Raw genomic sequence first — 18518 nt, 5'->3', positions numbered from 1 at the left:
AAATCTCCTTCCCCATGGATCTGCCAGCTTGCATTCAAGTTCTATCCAATGGCCCTTCCTCGGGACACTCAAGGGCTGAGGTCAGATGGATTACAAACCCCAGGAGCTAATCAGATTTGCGGCATCTCAGAGTCTAGCCGAGACCCTTAACCTGCCGCAGTTGTCCATTCAGCAAACAGCTGCAGGCTGGATAATTCCTTAATCATGAAGGTGACCTGGTCCCAAGAGGAAGGGGACATCTGTCTGCCCCGCTTCAGACGGACTCTACTACGGGGGATGGGGATGAGAGTACGTGCACTGGACAGCCAGTTTTCATCCCTAATGAGCAGCCGGGACCCGGCCCCATCAAAGCTGGAATGTCTGGGGCTGCCAAAGGCTTCTGGGGCTCCTCCATATTATCACTACCTCCCCCCCCCAGGGCTGTCCATGTTGTGAAGTCCTTATTTGCTCCTAAAACGGCCTGAGCTGTGGGGTGGGACCAATGTCACTTTGGTGAACTGTCACCCATTTCCCCCTCCCACTCCCGCCTCAATAGCCCAGGACTGAAATACCAGGAAGGGAAGCAGGGGGACCCGTGCCTCCCTTTGTCCTGGCTCCTGCCCTGCCTTGCCTACGCAATCTAATGCTTAGCCCGAGCCCTGGGCCGCCGACGCCCAGTGTTTAAGCACCAAGGCCAGCGGGAGCTGCTGCCCTAAGCTGCCCCGGTCATGCAGGCCCCAGATGGGCGGCTTGGAGCCGGGGCTTCTTTGGATCTGCTCTGGCGACGCAGGGGATGGGTCCGTAGGGCCCAGCATCAGAACATCTCTGCTGAAGAGCCCTCTCGCCCACCCTGGGCATTTGTGGCTCACATGGAGGGGTTCTGCCAGCGAAGTTTTAAGCGGTGAAAGCTTAAGGCGTCCCGGGGACTCTGGGGACACGTGTGTACACGGATGCAGAGGGACACTGTGTCTGGGCCCTTCTCATTAGTGACGCCAGCAGAAAAAGGGAAGCCCAGGATGGGGAAGGCTGGCCTTGGTCTCCCTCTGGTGGTCAGAGCGCAGTCCTACACTGACCCGGCTCAAAGGCCAGGGGACTGATCCCAACTGGGGGACTGACCCCGCTGGGTGCCGGTCTTACTAGGCCTGCCAGAAAGCCGATTTTGCCAGGGGACCGATCCTATCAGGGTGGCTGGTCCCACCAGGGGGACTCATCCTGTCAGGGGACCAATTCTTTTAGGATGGCCGATCCTGCCTGGGGTCAGTTCTGCCAGGGAAGCTGGTCCCATCAGGGGGACTGATCCTGCCAGGGGGCCATCCTAACTTCACTCCAAGCTCCTTGCCAATGTTCCGGGTCCTCAGGGGAGGCCCTCAAGCTGCTAGTACTGCCCCCCCTCCCCCCCCAGCTAAGGGGTCAGCCGTGGTGAGCCAGGATCAGTGGCTGCTGTGCCCGCCCACCTGCCTGCTGGAGTCCTCAGGGTCAAGCTTCCAGACCTCTCCCCAAAGGAGCCCAGAGTCTCATCCAGCGCCCCCCTACATGACAACCTCCGTGCTGGCCCAGAAGGAGGGAGAAGGGGGCCAAGTTGGACAGCTGTTTATTGGAGAACAAAGTCTTTGCAGGAGCCCCCGGCTGGCCCACTCTCCTCCCTCTGCAGGAGCCGTGCAGAGCTGGGAGTCCGCACCGCTGGCAGGAGTTTCTGAGTGCTGTGTGGACGCCGGGGTGGAGGTCCGAGTCTCTCGGGACAAAGCCCACACGGGTCCCAACCCAACAGCCGTGGCTGGGCCCCAGAGCGGGTCCGGGACGGGGAGAACGGAGAGGCGACGTGAGTGGGAGAGCCGGACTTTCAGAACCTCTAAGCCTGGGGGGCGAGGGCAGGAGGGGGGTTCTCTGCCTCGAGTCCCGGCCCAGCCCCGTCCCCCTCTATGTGTGGAGGTCCTGGGGACAGGCTGAGCAGGGGCCGGGCGGAGGTTGCACGTGCGAGCCTGGGGAGGTGCTGGTCACTCAGTCCAAGGGGGCCATGAGCAGATGCAGCTCCCGGAAGGCACTGCCGTGGCGGCCGCTGAGGCCGGACTTGGTCTTGATGAGGTGGCTGATGTTCTTCAGCTGCTTGTAGCACAGCCTGCACTTGTGGAGTCTGGGGACACAGGGAGGATTGGGATGAGGGAGGCCTGGCCCCGCCCCCATGGCCAGCTCCCACCATCCTCCTGGGAGGCCTAGGGGAGAGGGGCAATAGGAGGGTCCTCCCCCAATGGGATTCCTAGAGCTCCTCCTTTGGTACTCCTAGCCCTGCCCAGCTTCCTCTGCCCAATCACCTCATCCAGCCCCATCCAGCCCCCCCCCCTCCCCTGTCCGGCTCCCTCACCTCTCCTCTCTGCTGATGTCCACCCCCACCGAAGGCGGGGCAGCCAGGATGTCTGTGATCAGGGGTAGAAACCGCTGCAGGATCAGCTTTAAGGAGGTGCACCCTGTCTGCACGTAGCTTTGGGGAGAGATTCACAGTCAGGGGGCTGGGTCCCAGTGGGCTCCCAAGGAAACCCACTTGGGTAGAGGGCTGTGGAGGCTCTCAATCACAAAATGAGAGATGGGGGCTGCAAAGGACTGGTCTCCGCTCCTGGGGGGTGAGTAGGGGGAAGGAGTGTCTCGCGCTGTGGGCCAAAGCTGGCTTTTCTGGCTCTTGGGTGATGGGGTCGGTTTCACAGAACAGGGGAAGGGGCCTCCTGGTATTATCTCGGGGCACAGAGCACCGGGTAGAGTCTGGAGGACCTGGGTTCAAACATAGCCTGACTCACTCGCTGTGACCCCCTGGGAACCCATCTCACCTTCCTGCCTCAGTTTCCTCTATAAAATGAACAGGAGAAGGAAATAGCAAAGCACTCCAGGATCTGTGCCTGGGGAGTCGGACACAGCTGCGGTGACCGAGCGCCCGGGATTTCAGTTACCAGTAGGGCGGCAGAGAGCGGGTCTGTCTCAGCTGGAGGCAAGGGGAGCCAGCTGTGGCTGAGGAGGGCCCCTCCACCCCCAAAACCACACACTTTGTAAGCCAAGCCTCCCAAGTGAAAGGTGCAGAGGCTGGGGCTGCTCTCAGGGGATTCACCTCCAAGTGCCACCCCGGGCTCTGAGCTGGCCTGCCCTAGGGCGGGGAACTTCCCAAAGAAAGAGGGGGGTCAGCTGGAGACTGCCAAGGAAAGCTCCTGATAATGGGGGCAGGGAGTTGGGGAGAGCGTACACAGGTGTGCATGTGGTGGGGCAGACCTGGGGGGGCCCATGTGTGTGCATGCGGGTGGGTGGGGTGCTCGGCCTTCACCTCTCATATTTACTCTGAAGCAGCTTCTCGATCTGGGGGAGGACAGTGGTGCAGAGGTCCAGTTTCCAAAGAGACCTGCAGGATGAGAGAGCAGCTAGTCCGAGGCCCCACCCATGCTGAGCCCCTTGTCTGTCTGGCCCCGCCCGCGCCAAGCCCCTCGTCTGTCTGGCCTGACTGTGCCATGGATCCAGTCCCTGCCCCGGTGTGGGCCCAGATACTTACGCTTTCTGATTCACTATGTTGAGGAGGTCTACAACCACGGACAAGTCATTGATGGCCACGGCTGAGTCCACGGATGTCTGGGGAGACACAGGTGTGGCCCTGGCATCAAGAGCTGCCCAGACCACTGAGTCCCAAAGCAAAGCCTGGTGAAGCCCTGAACACCCCTCAGAAGCAAATTCTTCAATGTGTATGAATACAAAGGGCCCCCCAAAAAAGTAAGAAGAGTTTTTTCCATCTAAGTCCCTGGATGATCCTAATCTACGCATGGGCCTGTGGAGCCTTGAGTTCAGGCCCAGATAGATGTCTGGGAGTGCTTGGGCCCAGCCAGAACCACCCATGGCTCAGTGGTGGAGCAGCCCACAGTGAACCCCTCAGCTAAAGGCCCTCCTTGCCTTGATGTCGCCTGTGGTCCAGACGGCCCGCACAGTGTCCAGGTTCTTATGACGGCTGGTCAGAACCACACACATGGTATCGTGGCCCTTTCGGATCTGGGACATGGCATCTTCATCCACCATCTCTGACTGATTGGGCATCTTCACGGCCTGGGCAGAGGCAAAAGGCTGGGTTGCTGGGCTGTGAGCAGGAGGAGCTGGACCTGGGCCTGGGTCTCTGGCTCCTCCGACCCCAGCGGGTGTGTGAGGCTGCACTGTGGGGTGCATGAGGCCTGGGGCAGGAGATGGGAGGGCCCATCCTCTATAAGGTGAGTGCGGGCCCTATGATTACTTCCCCCACCCAGGCCCTGATAAAACCCCCCTGGCTGTGCCCACTTTCCTTACAGGTAGGAAGTCGGAGGCTTTGAGCCCAATGGGCTCGTTTCTGGCAGCAGGAATGACAGCAGGCTCAGCTTTGGACATTGGGGTGGAAGTGGCAACGGGAACCCTGGGCACAAAGTCAGACTAGAGGGGAGAGAGGAGCAGTGGGATGTCAGGGCAGATCCATGCTCTCCCCCCTCACCGCCCGGCCTGGCCCCAGGCCCTCGAGACATACGTTTCCTCTGTTTGGCATCGGGAGTTGGACGTCCATGGCCTGGCTGGGCTTGGATGCCTCCTTTGCTATGGCCATGTCTAGGGAAAAGGACAAAGTTTCCCTTAGCTCACGCTCAGAGGGACTTGGGGGGCAAGGCCGCCGCCCTCCCCCCCACTCACCATCCTCTGGAGGGGCGGGGAATGGCTCACTCCTCTTAGGCGGGGTCCGACCTGCAGAGGTAAAGTGAAGGGGTGGAGGGAGGTCAGGCCCAGCTCCCAGAGCAGCCTTGCTTCTGCCCCGGCCTCTTTGGCCACCCGGCCTGGCCTCTCTGGCTTCCCGGGACCTGGGACCCGGGACCGGGACTCACTGATGCTGTTCTTGGGCTGGAAGATCTCCTTGTAGTCCTCGGCGTTCTGGATCTCGGCCCGGGATTCCCGCTCATCACGGTCATCCTCGCTGCTGGGGCTCCGCCTCTCGCTCTCCGAGTTCTGCTTCACCCTGACGTACCGGGCCGGGGGGGGGGAGGAGGAGGCCGAGGAAGGAGGGGAGAGAAGGGAGAAGGAAGCCTTTGGGTGAGGCCGGCCTCCCGGCCTCTGCTTTTGTCGGGGAGCTGAGCCTGCACCTGGTCAAGCCTCTCCACTGGGGAGAATCCCCCTCTGTGCATCTGGCCCTGGCCCACAGTGCCCTGGGCTCCAGGCTCACCTCTGGGGTTTGCTGCAGGCTGTGGCTGGCCTCTCATACCCTCGGCGGATGGTGGAACTGGTGGGTGTGGGCTGAGCCACGGGCCTGCTGTCCTGCACTGGGTCCTGTACAATGGTCCCAGACCTCGTGACCCGGTTCAGATCCACCACGTAAGAGGAAACGTTGCTCTGGGCAAAGGAGACGCCAATCTGGGCTCAAAGAAACCAGAATGTCAGCACTGGAAGGGCCTGTGGAGACCAGGCAGCCCGAGCCCTTCCCTCTCAATGCACAAGGTGAGGGCCTCTGGCCTGGGGGATGAGGGGCATGGCAAGCTGGCACCTCCTGGCCCCCGGGCAGCCCCATGCCCAGACACTCAGCTCAGGCTCTCCCTGGATGGCATTTCTAAACTGGCAAATGTTAGCAAACTATCACCAGCCCCATGGAAACAGGCTCCAAATCACACACAAGTGGAGAGCCGCACACAAAGGCTGGGGGTTCTGCCTAGCAAAACTGGCCCAGGAGGGCTCGGCAGCACTTGGTCGGGCCACTCACTGTAGATGTCTGCCCAACTTATACCAGCACCACGACACTGTACAAACACACGCCTGAAGGCCTTCAGCACTTGGATCAGTGTGACAGTGGAGGCTCCGATGGAGCCAGTGGCATAGGACTGGCCCTGGGGGCAGATGGGAGCAGAAATGTCTGGACACGAAAGCGCAGGAACCTGTGCTGCTCAACTGCAGGTTTGCGACAAGATTGTTTGGGGTTTTTTTTTCCCCCAATGAGGTGAGCAGGTAGGGTTTTTAGTTTCTTTCTAAAATTAGATTTAGTATTTTTTTTTATTTATATATATATATATATATATATATATATATATATGTATATATATTGGACTTGGGGGAGGGGGCTGCCTGCTGGCTGTGCTCACCAGCTGATTGTTGCAGGTGGTCAGGTCGGCCACCTTGCCCCAGTTCACCAGGACCACGTCGAAGCAGCGCTCTGGCTCCCAGCCATACACCCGAAGGGAGTCTTGACACCCGCTGTACAAGCAGCAGCCGTCAGGGTTAAAGAGTATACTCCTGGCAACAGACAGGGAGTGGAGAAGGGGGGGTCACCCAGGAGCCACTGGGAAACCACCCCTGCCATCCAAGGGAGATCCTGGCCCAGCCAAAGGCCATTCCTAGAAGGCCCTCAGAAACCCATGGTGGTTCTACAACAAGCTCTGTCTGTGCTCAGTCTGAGTCCTAAGGGTCCAAATGGGTCTACAGCTACTTGACGAGGGACTGAAGGAGCCTGATCTCCCAAATGCCTGATGCTGAGGGGACGCCCACATACCTGACAGGCCCAGGTTCCCCTTCGATGCAGCTGACCACCTGGAACTTCTCCAGATCCCAGAAGCGGATTGTCCTGCAAGAGGAAATGATCCCCAGGACGTAGGTAGGCTTGTCCTTAGCCCTATGTGAGGGTCTTGTCTCCTAAAGAACTTCTAAATGCAGTAAATCACAGGGACCAGACTTTCCCAAAACAACTATCCAGGCATCGATAGAACCAGAGACAGCAGAATATGGGCCTGGAGCCAGGCACACCTAGAGAGAGGAGACTTCTTCCTGGCAGACTCCACAGGGGAAGTAGTGAAGGAAAAAAGGCACTGGTTAAGGGCTCACAAGGTAAAAATGCACCTGAAGGGCCTGGGATCATGTGACAAGTAGAAAAACCAGACGATAAGAAGTGAGATGGGTCAGTCTTCTCCAATCATGTGAAGTCCCGTGGACTTTTAAAAGCTGCGTCAGACTTCAACTGTCCAGATGCTCTTTCATTTGGCTCCTTCTGGACAATAGCCAGAAAGGCCCTGGCCCCAGGGGAAGTCCCTGCTCTCCTGCTCCAAAGTGTACCCCAAATTCTCAGCAGAAGAGGGGGGTCACAATGGCTTGGAAGGCTGCCCTTCCCCGGATGAACCCCTGCCATGAGGGCTCTGCTTACCTGTCTGCGCTGCCAGAAGCCAGGAGGTACTCATTTGGGTGAAACTCTACCACGTTGACGGGCCCCGTGTGTCCCAGGAACTCGGACATCATCTTCCCCGCAGTCAGATCCCAAAGCTGGGGAGATGAGAGAGCCAGGCCTGAGCATGGAGCTCACCAGGGGGTGTTCAGCTACCTCCTCATTTCCAGGCTGGGTCAAGGTCCGAGCACAGAGCACGGAAACCTTGGCTCATAGAGATAACCTGTCCCACAGAAACACTGGCATCGGCCTGAGGACAAACAGCCTCCACTGGATCCAGGCAGGAGACTACAGACCTGTCGTCCCAACTCTGAGCTCATGCAAGAAGGGGGGACCGGGATCTACCTTCACGCTGTGGTCATCTGCAGCAGACGCTAACCATTTCCCATCGGGGCTAAACCGGAGACATCTGACGGCCTGAGTGTGCCCCTGAAAGAGAAACAAGCCCGTTTGAGAGGCTGGGCAAGGAGGTGTAGGCAGCAGCACCCATGCTTCCCATTTCTTTTCCGTATTGGATATGTTGGGAGGAGAGAAATGCTAAGTTCTGACAAGTGGCTGGCCACGTTAAAGGAGAGGGAGAAGTTGGAGATGATGTGGAGGCTGCCAGTCTAGGGGATCCCAAAGGTGGCCGTGCCTTTGGCAGAAATCAGGAGAGTCTGCCTTAGACAAGAACCGACTTGAGAGGAACAGAAGGACGGCCTGGGGAGGGAGTGCGCGGCATTTGTGTGGCCACCTCCTACTCTGTTCAGCAGATGGGAACAGGAGAGGAGGTGGACGCTGAGGAGCATCCAGGCCTGGGTCTGGTAAGGGCTGGGCATGGGCAGGACAAGGGGAGGAAGTAAAGCCAGGGAAACGGTAATGGCCAAGGAGAGCCTTGAGGGCCACCTCTGCCACTGTTCCCTTAACCAGACTGCCCGCTCTCCTCCTTTTGTGCCCCCAAAACACAGCACAGTTCTCTCGGTTGTATCAACAACGACCTCGTACCTTATACCGGAACACACAGCCTTTTCTCCGTATGTCCCAGAGCTGGGGAGAAGAGCAGAGGGGAGGAGGTCAGGAGGGGGGGCGATCAAGACCACAGACTCAGCAATAACAATACCTGGAAGGGGACTGAGTTTGGCTCCTACCCTAGGAACAAGTTCTGAAGTCGGGGGCTCCCCCTTCCCCTCCACAATCAGCATCCAGAGAGCCAACTGCCTGGACCACGTTTCCCCTGACCTTGTTTAGTCTGAAGTTCAGACTCGGTCAATCCAGCTCAGAGCTGTGCTCTCCCATTTCACCTTCTGGATGCAGGCAGTGGGCACCCCCAGGCTGGGCCCTGGCCAGCTAGCCCCAGAAGTCCAGGGGAGGCCATACTGAGGGACCAGAAACAGTGCCCTCATCAGGGAAGCCTTCCGTCTTCACCCTGTTCCCAACACTGAGGGTCACACAAGCGAGCTGTGGGTCTCCCTCAGTGCCTGCAGTGCTTGGGGACTCTCTTGAGGGGCCTTACCTTAATGTTTGTATCCTGAGAACCAGAGGCTACAAACTCCCCATAGGGATGGAAGTCCAGGCTGCAGATGTTGGCTTTATGCCCCATTAAGGTACGAAGAACTGCCAAGGGGGAACACAAGAGAATGGGATGTGGGTTTTGTTGTCTGACAGAACACGAGGGCAGCTGCTCCTGCCAGCCAGGAAGCCAGCTCGCAGCGCTCGTTCCCTGTGTGCCCATCGCCCATGCCCACGCTGCTGGGAGGAGCCTCTGTGAGACCCTTGGTTTTCAGGGGTAAGCTTCCTGTTCAAGGCCGTGGAGAAGCAGAAGGGACCAGGATCCCTATGGCTCTCGGCCCAGGGGATCCTTTCAAAGGTGTGGTCTCCCCAATCCCTCCGACAGAAGGCACCAATTCTTGGGAGAGTCATTTGGAAAACATTAAAGAAACTTTATTCTGTTAAGAGCATGATAAATGAGCCTCTGGGTCACACACACTCTTATCAAACCCCTGATCCTGTGGCCCGTCTCTACAGTCTTTAATCTCCATCGCCTTTTCCCCTTTTTAAGAATGAACAAGCAGCATTTTGAAGGAAAACCAGCAGGCCTCCAATGCTAGACACAGAAGGAGCCTGACCAGCGGCCAGAGCCTTCCCCGTCAGGCTTTGGTGAAGCTGTCTACAAATTCTCAGCTGTTGCTGCCTCACTGTGTTCTGCCTGGCATGTTATAAAAGCCCATTTTCTGAAGGGCGTCAGTTTACCCCACCGGGCACCCCTTGAGCCAGCCCTGGGCATCCCCTGGCCTCGGCAAGAAGCAGGTTTGCGGAATCCTTCAGTACCTGATGAGGAGTGGGGTGCTCCTCGCTCTGTGGGAGGGTTTGAGGGGGTGTCTGTTCAGACCCTCTCAGAGGGAGGGAACGAGCTGGCATTCAGCCACCTTCTCCAGGCTGCCATGCTCTCGCAGGGCCTGGCCTAGGAGGGTCAGCCCACTGCCGGGGACGAGGGCTCCCTAGAATGCTCTAACATCTCAGTCCCCAATGCAGCTGCTGGAGGCCTGAGGGCCCAGGAAATCCCACTGGCTTCTGCCATAGCCTTTTCTGCCTCGAGGAGGTGGTTTGCCTGGCAAGTAAAGTGTGAGAACTACGGCCTGTGAAGGGGCCACTCTAGGGAGAATGAATTCAATTTTTCAACAATTCAAACGAGTCTCTTCTGCCATAGTGTTCCAAGAAGCGCTGCAAACCCTTACTTCAAACTTGGAGAGAAGCCTGGCAGATCCTCCACCTTCTGTGAAACAGCACATGTGCTTGGGTGGTCTGGAGGAATAGGCCGGGCCCAGGTCTCAGAGGGGAGTCCCTTGCAGAAGGTCCTGCTCCTCCCTCTGAGGCTGCTTCCCAATTTTCCTGTCTCTATCTTGTACATAGATGGCTGCTGCCTCCCCGCATGAGGAAGTGAGCTCCTGGAGGGCAGACTCCCAGTCTCTGCCTTTTTTTGTGCCCCAGCACTTGGTGCAGTGCCTGGCAAACTGAAAGCCTCTAATAAACGATCATTTAACTGATTCGCTAAGTTTCTCACAGCTTTTCAAGGCATTTGTTCCCCCAGCAGAGAATGTGTGCGTCCACAGTGATAAAAATTTAGTCCTGAGGGATGAGGGAGCAGGAGGGAGTCGAATCCAGGCAGCTCACCTTCTAGTTCCACTCACTCAAAACAAATTATGCGTTATTGCTTCCTGATTTTTAAGTCTTTTCAGGGCATTTTTGTATGCATGACCCGCTCTGATTCTCATCACAACCTTGTGATCCTCTTACAACAGAGGCTGCTGTCCCCACTTTGTGGATGACGAGGCTGGGGCCATCCAGTCCAAGGAGCCAGTAAAGACGGAAGACGGGCCTCGAAGGTGGACCTCTTGTTTTTTTTTTTTGTTTGTTTGTTTTGTTTTTGTTTTTTCCCACATTTAAGCATTTTTAAAAAATTTTATAATTATAATTTTTTTGACAGTATATATGTATGAGTAATTTCTTTTTATAACATTATCCCTTGGATTCTTTTTCCAAATTTTCCCCTCCTTCCCTCTACTCCCTCCCCTAGAAGACAGGCAATCCCATACATTTTACATGTGTTACAGTATAACCTAGATACAATATATGTGTGGAAATACCATTTTCTTGTTGCACGTTAAGTATTGGATTCCGAAGGTATAAGTAACCTGGGTAGATAGACAGTAGTGCTAATATTTTACATTCAGTTCCCAGTGTTCCTTCTCTGGGTGTAGTTATTTCTGTCCATCATTGATCAGCTGGAAGTGAGTTGGATCTTCTTTATGTTGAAGATTTCCACTTCCATCAGAATACATCTTCATACAGTATCATTGTTGAAGTGTATAGTGATCTTCTGGTTCTGCTCATTTCACTCAGCATCAGTTGATGTAAGTCTCTCCAAGCCTCTCTGTATTTCTCCTGCTGGTCATTTCTTACAGAGCAATAATATTCCATAACCTTCATATACCACAATTTACCCAACCATTCTCCAACTGATGGACATCCATTCATCTTCCAGATTCTGGCCACTACAAAAAGAGCTGCCACAAACATTTTGGCACATACAGGTCCCTTTCTGTTCTTTAGTATTTCTTTGGGATATAAGCCCAGTTGTAGCAATGCTGGGTCAAAGGGTATAGTTCCAAGTTGCTCTCCAGAATGGTTGGATTCTTTCACAATTCCACCAACAATGCATCAGTGTCCCAGTTTTCCCACACCCCCTCCAACATTCATCATTATCTTTTCCTGTCATCTTAGCCAATCTGACAGGTGTGTAGTGGTATCTCAGAGTTGTCTTAATTTGCATTTCTCTGAGAAGGCAGGCCTCTTGTGCTGCTGACACTCCTTCCTGGCAGCTGAGTCCTGGAACAAGCCCAGCACTAGCTCCTTGGCTCCCTTTTTCCTTTATCTCCTCAAACATAAACAAGCCCCTCCATTTGTTCCCCCCCTTCCCTGGGGGACCCTCTGTTCAGGGTGGGGCTCTGATGTTGTCACCTTTGGGTACTCCCAGAAGCTTACAGGCCTGTGTGGCTGGTGAAGGACAAGTGGGGCACACAATGCTCCCCACTCCTCAATTCTCCAGTGGGGTTTCAGGCCCCACCCCCACAGCTCCTCTTTCTTAACAGGGCATCTCAGAAATCGGGCTTCCCTCACCGTGAGCTCCAAAGCCTGAGTAAGGAGATCCCAACGAGGGCTGGAGGCCGTGTGCCATTACTCCTGATGCAATGGCTTGGTGCAGAGCCGCAAGACCAGTTCGTTGGGATGCTGCACTTTACAACCACCATTTGTTCTTGCCATCTGATGGGTGTTTCTCCAAGAGGGTTGGGAATTAAGCAGTTCTCTGTTCTTGAGCAAGATCAGGCTTTCAAAATGTAATAAGACATAGTCAGCTGCCTTATGATCTATTTGTTGCTGTTCCATGGTGGAGATGAAAAAGGGCATTGGGCCGAAAGCATGTGGGGGCAGCTTTTGTGGTGGGCAGGGAGCCATGAGAGGAGACGGAATGCTGGAAAGAAAGCCGTCTGAAGCCCATGTCCCAGCTCTGAACCTGGAGCCACTGGGGTGCTGGTTGGAAGTGCTTTTACAACAATTTAGTTATATCAGTATATAATATATATTGTTGTCTATATGTACATAATCTCCATATTATATACAGAAATAATATAGTTGTTAGGTCAATATTCCACAGAAATGCAGATTAAATAGAAACACAAACAATATGGGCAACAAAACCATGGCTTTTCCCCCTCCTGCCCTTTCTGACTAAAATCCAAATCATTTAGAACAATTATCGATTAGCTAGTTCAGTTGTTAATTAGCTATCACAAGCTATCTTGTGGGCAACTTTTGAAGCCACCGGACCCTCAATGGGAACATAAAGACAAAAACAATGGAGAAAAACAAGGGCCAAACCTACTTTTGGCAGCTTCCAGGTCCCAAACTCGAATGGAGCCCGACTGGGATCCGGCCACAATGAGCTCCTCAGGAGTGTTGAGTCGAACGCTCTCCACGGGCGACGTGTGGCCAGTTAAGCTCTGGGAACAAAAGACAAATGGCCTAGAGGGCAGCACTATTAGTATGAAGGGCCAGAGCTTGCTGCCCCAAAGCTGCTTTCCTTGAGCAGAAACAGTGCGATTCTGAGGAGGTGGGGCTCTGTGGCTTACTTGTGGGAAGATCACCTTCCTTTGCTTCAGTTTCCTCAACTCTCAAAGGGGACAGTGCCATTTCAGATGACTTGATCCTGTTGCCCTCAACTACTTACTGCCCTTCTCCTCACATGTGACCCTTTTAGCCCAAAGCAGTCAACGCAGACCCTGGTCCTTCTCCATGCTCCCCTCACACATGCCCCCCCATAGACTGCGCTCGGAGCCGGGATAAAGGCACACGGCCTATCCCCGAGCCAACACTCCAAGGGGGAGAAATCTGCTGCAGCATGCGGGCTCCCCCTGGCGTTACCTAGTCCCCGGGATGCTGCTACCACCCTAACTGCAGTGTCCGGCTCTGCCGTGCTCCCCAGGGGCTCAGCTTAGCACAGACTGTGAGAAGGTCCTGATTGGGAGATAAGGAGATTCTCACAGGGCTCAGAGCAGGCGAGAAACATGGCAGTAGATTGGGACCCCAGGAGATGAAGGGTGGCAGCCCGTTCTCTGTCCCCAGGCTTGCGCCAAAGCAGCCTCAGGCTAGATGAGGGAGAAGGGCTGCCCCCATAACGGAACCTGCGGTTTGTCCCTGTGGGGGCTCGTCCAAAGGATAACAACCACATCTTGTCAGGGACGCTCCTTGGCTGCGGCCCTGCAGCCATCTCCCAAGTGTGCTGGCTCCAAATGGAACACAGCCGAGCCCGCCCGAGTGTGAAAAATGGCTCTATTCTCTGGGTGAGAGGAGCTCCCGAGGGCCAATCCTCTGCTTCCCACACTCAGGCGATGCTCCTGCCCTTAGCTTCAGTTCAGCCCTCTGCCCTCTGCCCTTCCTACATCCTTCTCAGGATCAGAGGTTTTAGCACATTATGTAGCTCAATCCTCTCATTTTACAGAGGAGGAAAACTGAGGCTGAATGGCTTTCCCAAGGTCACACAGGGTGTAACAGCGGAGCTGGGACTCTGGCTGGATGCTCAGCCTCAAGCGCCGCGCTGCGGGCCTGTCTCCCAGTCTCTGAGGTTCTTGGCACATCGGCTCTCAGGCCCAAGGGCCTACATGGGCATCTTCCCCACTCCCATGGAGTCACTTAGGAGAAGGGAATGCTGAGATGACCCAGCGCCTCCTGCCTGGGGACGCGCCTGCTTCTGTGCCCCCCGCCCTGGCGCTACTTACCATGATGCAGTTGGGCTTGTTCACTGACCACAGGTTAACCCGGCAATCATCTCCTCCTGTTGCTAAAAGCCGTCCTGAGCCTTTGCCCAACACCAGGGAGGACACATTGCTGGCATGGGCCACAATCTCCTCTGCAGAAGGGGGTGGAATGGAAGAGACCAAAGTCACTGGAAGCCTTGTGCCCGGGGGGGAGGGGGGAAATGCCACCTGTGCCTGCTCCCTATCAGCTCGGAGCCCAGTAGCCCCGGCCTCCCTCATGTCACTGAAATGCTTGTGGAGAGAAGTCTCAGGGCTGGAAAGAAGCTGGGAATCCCATCCTGGACAATAGTGGAATGGCTACCAGGAGGCTGCGAGTGCAAGAAACCTGGGGAAGGGAGGGACCCCAAGGACCCCCTTTCCAGCCATAAAAGGCGCTGACATCCACTTTCAAGGAAGGAGAATGGCCCAGTGGCTGGGGGTGGTCTCAGAGTGAGAAAGGCCACCACCTCTGTGTGACCTCCAGCAAGCTGCTGCCTCTCTGGGCCTCTTGTTTCCTCCTCTGTGAAATAAATGGATGAGCCTGGGGGGGGGTCTCCCAATTTAGAAGAATGACACCATTACTGATCCTCACGGAATGCCTACAAACCTGAAGAGGAAACGGCCCCAGATGGGGCAGGAGCAGCTCCAGGGCAGGAGGTCAGAGGCCTGGAAGGCGGACCCCTCATTCTAAGGAGAAGGAAGCTGAGGCCCAGGGAGTGATGGGAATGAGGTGGGGGGGAAAGGGGGAGGCTATTCTGGGGGAAAGAGATGCTTGATGTGGGCCACAGGGCGGGGCTCAAGGCAGGAGGCCTTTGTGCTGCTTTCATGCCTTAATGTCCTGGGAGGCAGGGTCCCCAGGGAGCCGCTGCACCAGGGCCTGCTTTGGGCCTCCCAGGGTCCCAGGGCAGGGCCATGTCCTTTTCCAGCCCTCAGGAGCTAAGTTTTCTGCTTTCACAATGGGTCTCAAACATCGTGGTGGGGAGGGCAGGTGGGAATGTGGCCGGACACGCATGCACCCTATGCCCCGAATCCCCTGGGGCCGAGGAGCCCAGAAGCTCCCTGAGGGCCACTGACAATGCACCCACAGGAGGGCAGCATGCCCAGGGAGGATGGCCTTGGGGACTTCGGGTACCACCCCTCCACAACAGCATCACCTAGGAAGCAGCTACAAACTGCCAGAATGGACGGGGCACCAGGGGCAGGGCCGCGGGGCACCAGGGCAGGGCCGAGGGGCACCAGGGGCAGGGCCGCGGGGCACCAGGGGCAGGGTGCTGGGCTCTGGGCCCCTGCTTGGTTTGGGCCTTCTCCACATTCCCTGGCACCAAGCGGCCCTCGCCCCCTGCACTGCTCCTCCGTGTGGGCCCCCTGGCCTCTCCCACTGAGAGCAGCACCCTGAGCGGCCTCTCTTCAGGGGCCTGATGTCACCAGCCACGCTGTCATGGCTATCCCTTTCTAGCTCTTTCCTGAGGACCCGTTCTACTGCTAAGTGATCTTGGGTCAGTCACGTCCCAGCCCTGGCCTCGGTATTCCCTCCTGTAAAATGGAGCTGTCGGCTGGGTTTCAGAGCCTCTCCTCCTCCTGCAACTGCACACTCTTCCTAGAGGCCCAGGCAGTGACTCTGCAGGAATGGGGGAGGGGAGAGGGTGGCGAGTGCTGCATTGAGATTAGATGGTCATCAGGCCTGGAATGACCGACTGGGTGCTGCAGGGACAGGGCTGAGCGGGGAGGGAGGGCGCTCCGGAGCCGGGAGGGGCACGGGCGGCAGGCACACAGTCAACAAGAAAAGTGATGGCTTAGCTGCTTGTGGAAAATAGCAGTGATGTCACCCATCAGTGCCAGAGAGGAAATCGGCTGCAAGCCCGAAGCCAAGCCCGCCTGCTGCCATCTGCTGTAAGCCCGCCTTCGTCGGCCCCCCGGGCCCCCGGCCTACATGAGAACTCATCACATCTGGACCCCGCTGACAGCCAGGAACTATGGCCAGAGCAGAGAAACGGGGTCCTGCAGCAACCCCCCACGAGAAGGGGCGGGGAGTCCCCACGGCCCCTGCAGCCAGGGCCCAGGGCGGGGCCTGTCTCCCTTGGACAGCTGTGGCCCCCGGGGCGGCCGCTAGCACCTGAGGTGCCAGGATCCCCGACTCAGGGGCCCAGAGGAGAGTGACCTGGCTACGCAGGCCGTAAGCAGCAGCCGGACCCCCACACTGTGGTCTTCACCCTCCAGCTCAACTTCCTGTCCTGCCCCCGACCCAGCAACACAACATGAGCATATTCCAGGAGCCGGCGCGGGGCTGCCATGTCTGGCTGCACGGTTCAAGGGAGACTGGCCCCGGCTTCCACGTCTAGGCTAGTGACCTTTGGCACAGGGGTCATTCTGACAAAGACAACCCGGGAAAACAAGCCTTCTTTCCGGTATAAAAGCCCCTAAGGGTGGAGGAAAACCACAGAGGGCCGCTCTTCGGTCCCTTCGGTCTAATTTTGGCCCTATCCGTCTGGTGCAAATCCTTGGGCCAATAAGAGGGGGAGGGGTGCGGACTAACGCCAGCATCCCACTGGAGCTCTCCACTCTCCAGGGGCCAACAGGTGGCAGACAGCAGGAGAAAAAGAAAAGACTCACGGAGCTTCCACGCGGTCTTGGTCACCACAGGGGTCGCCATTTTTGCGGCCAGTTCCTTTCAGCTGGCCAGCGCCCCCAAGCCCGCCGGAAGGATCGCCGCGGAGCGCTCCACTTCCCCAGTGGGCGGGGGAAGAACCCCCCCAGACTCAAGTCTGCAGTCGGGCGTAGTTCCCACACATCAGGCGGAGACGCTCCCTGTGCGGCGCCGTAAGTCCTGCTTTATAACATCCAAGCGAGCACTCTGTGTCTGCCGGCGCACATCCCAGACCGCGGACAGTCAGTCTCGGTCCATTGTAGAGTTCTGTTAATCTGAAAAAAAGTCCGCTTCCGTTAGCCTGACACAGGGGAGCTGCCTGAAGGACCCCGGGGCCCGGGGTCTCCCAAATGTGGGGACTCGGACCAGCGCTAAAAACCGCTCGGAAATCTCCCACGGGCCGAGGACACAACGCTTGTCTCCCAACCTGGAACAGAGGCGGGGAAAGGCCCAGACGGCAGAGTGCACATCCCCGAGACCTGCCCTGCCCCTGCCCTGCAGCCCCCCGGACACCAGCGCAGCAGCTAGAGGCCCCGCCCCAGAGTGCAGGCGGCCCCTTCTCCCTCTCCCTGCGCTCACTTGGAGTAAAGGGCCGAGAGCCCCAAAGCTGCCGCCCTCCCCGCCCCTCCCCCCCACCGTGCTCCCCTGCCCTCCTCTACCCCATACTCACGCCTTCGCCCCCCTCCTTCATCAGTCGCTCCTCCACTCCCTTCTCTTCTCCCCTCCCCTCCTTCCTCCCGTCCACTTCTCCAGTCTCCCATCTTCTCGTTTCTTGCGTTTCCCCGTTTATCCTGATCTGAATCTCTTCATTCCGCTTTCCATCCTCCCTTCTCTCTCCGGTCACCCCTCACTGTCGCTTCCACTCTACCCCCTCCTCCTGTCCATCATCCTCCTTCCTCCCCATCTCGTCCTCCAAATTCTGACCCTCTTCCTTCTCCTCCCTCCATCCTCCATACCCTCTTCCTTCGGTGCCCCGGCCCCGCCCCCTCAGGTCCCCCTCTTTATTCTTCCCCCCTCCCCCCGGCGCGCGCCGTTTCCGTTCCTCCCCGGACCGGGGGTTGGTGGGAACGGGGCCAGGGCCGGGCCGGGGGAGCCTCCCGCCCTCGACCTCTCGCGGCGCCCCGGCCCCGGTTCCGCGGCTCAGGGAAGCACGGATCAGATCGCCCCCCGCCCCTGCGGGCCCTCGGTCCCCAGCCCTCGCCCCCAGCTACACCTGCGGCGGCGGCAGCGACGGCTGCTCGGATGGTAGAGGATCCGCTCCCAGCGCGGCCCCCACCTGACTCCATCCTCCGACCTGATTGGCCGCTGCTTGACAACCGACCCTCACAACAAAACCTCCGGCCTCCGTCCCCGCCTACCTTCGCCCTCAGGCCAATCAGCCGCCGCCGATGCCACGCCTCCAGGAAATCTTTACCAATCGAAATAGACCCTGGTTCTGCTCTCTCTCATCACGGCCCCTTTTTTCACTTATTTCGACTAATCACAATGAAAGGGAGTTCGAGGTCCTCCCTCCCCGGTTTACGGTGAACCAATGTGTTCCTGCGATTTCTTAAGTCCCGCCTCTACCTCAGAGCTCCATCCGTCCTGGTCCCTCCCCCCATCACCTTTCTTCCCATTCTCATTTACGTTTAAAAATCTGCGGCACGCCTCTAACGGCGTCCGCACCAATCCCCTTAGCAACCAATCAGATTCTAACCAATCACAGCACTTATTGTTGAGAGGCCGGTCGCGCCTCAGTCAATAGGAAGAGCCCTAAAGAAAATCATTGAAGTCGCTGGGCTGTCATGTTGATTTTGGGCAAATCTGGGGTGAGACCCTTCCCCCTTCTCCCATACCCTAATGTCTTAGATTCCTTAAGTCTCCAAAAGGGCGAATTGGTGGTCGGCTTTTCTACGCC

At 57.1% G+C, this 18518-nt stretch overlaps 1 protein-coding gene across 5 annotated transcripts; it reads right to left on the bottom strand.

Annotated features, from left to right (window-relative positions):
* Positions 1 to 1554: 1554 nt before the first annotated feature.
* Positions 1555 to 18307, bottom strand: KATNB1 (katanin regulatory subunit B1). Of its 5 annotated transcripts, none has more exons than XM_074285874.1 (20): positions 17980 to 18307; positions 16588 to 16896; positions 13960 to 14090; positions 12567 to 12684; positions 8640 to 8740; positions 8132 to 8173; positions 7493 to 7576; positions 7130 to 7245; positions 6485 to 6556; positions 6078 to 6228; positions 5171 to 5358; positions 4836 to 4966; positions 4648 to 4698; positions 4490 to 4566; positions 4279 to 4398; positions 3895 to 4044; positions 3503 to 3579; positions 3281 to 3355; positions 2339 to 2455; positions 1555 to 2110 (listed from the first exon to the last, which is right to left on the bottom strand). In XM_074285874.1, exons 2-20 carry the CDS (start codon positions 16625 to 16627, stop codon positions 1978 to 1980), a joined length of 1974 nt encoding a protein of 657 aa, XP_074141975.1. In that variant the 5' UTR covers positions 16628 to 16896; positions 17980 to 18307; the 3' UTR covers positions 1555 to 1977. The 5 variants fall into 5 exon arrangements, with proteins under 5 accessions (XP_074141975.1, XP_074141974.1, XP_074141976.1 ...); XM_074285873.1 differs by lacking the exon at positions 17980 to 18307 and adding an exon at positions 17835 to 17962; XM_074285875.1 differs by lacking the exon at positions 17980 to 18307 and adding an exon at positions 17292 to 17597.
* Between the last annotated feature and the right edge of the window lie 211 nt (positions 18308 to 18518).

Source organism: Sminthopsis crassicaudata, chromosome 2 (genome assembly GCF_048593235.1).
Source record: "Sminthopsis crassicaudata isolate SCR6 chromosome 2, ASM4859323v1, whole genome shotgun sequence".
Lineage (NCBI taxonomy): Eukaryota > Metazoa > Chordata > Mammalia > Dasyuromorphia > Dasyuridae > Sminthopsis > Sminthopsis crassicaudata.
Note: the sequence above shows the minus strand (reverse complement) of the source record. Positions and strands in the feature narration are given on the sequence as shown.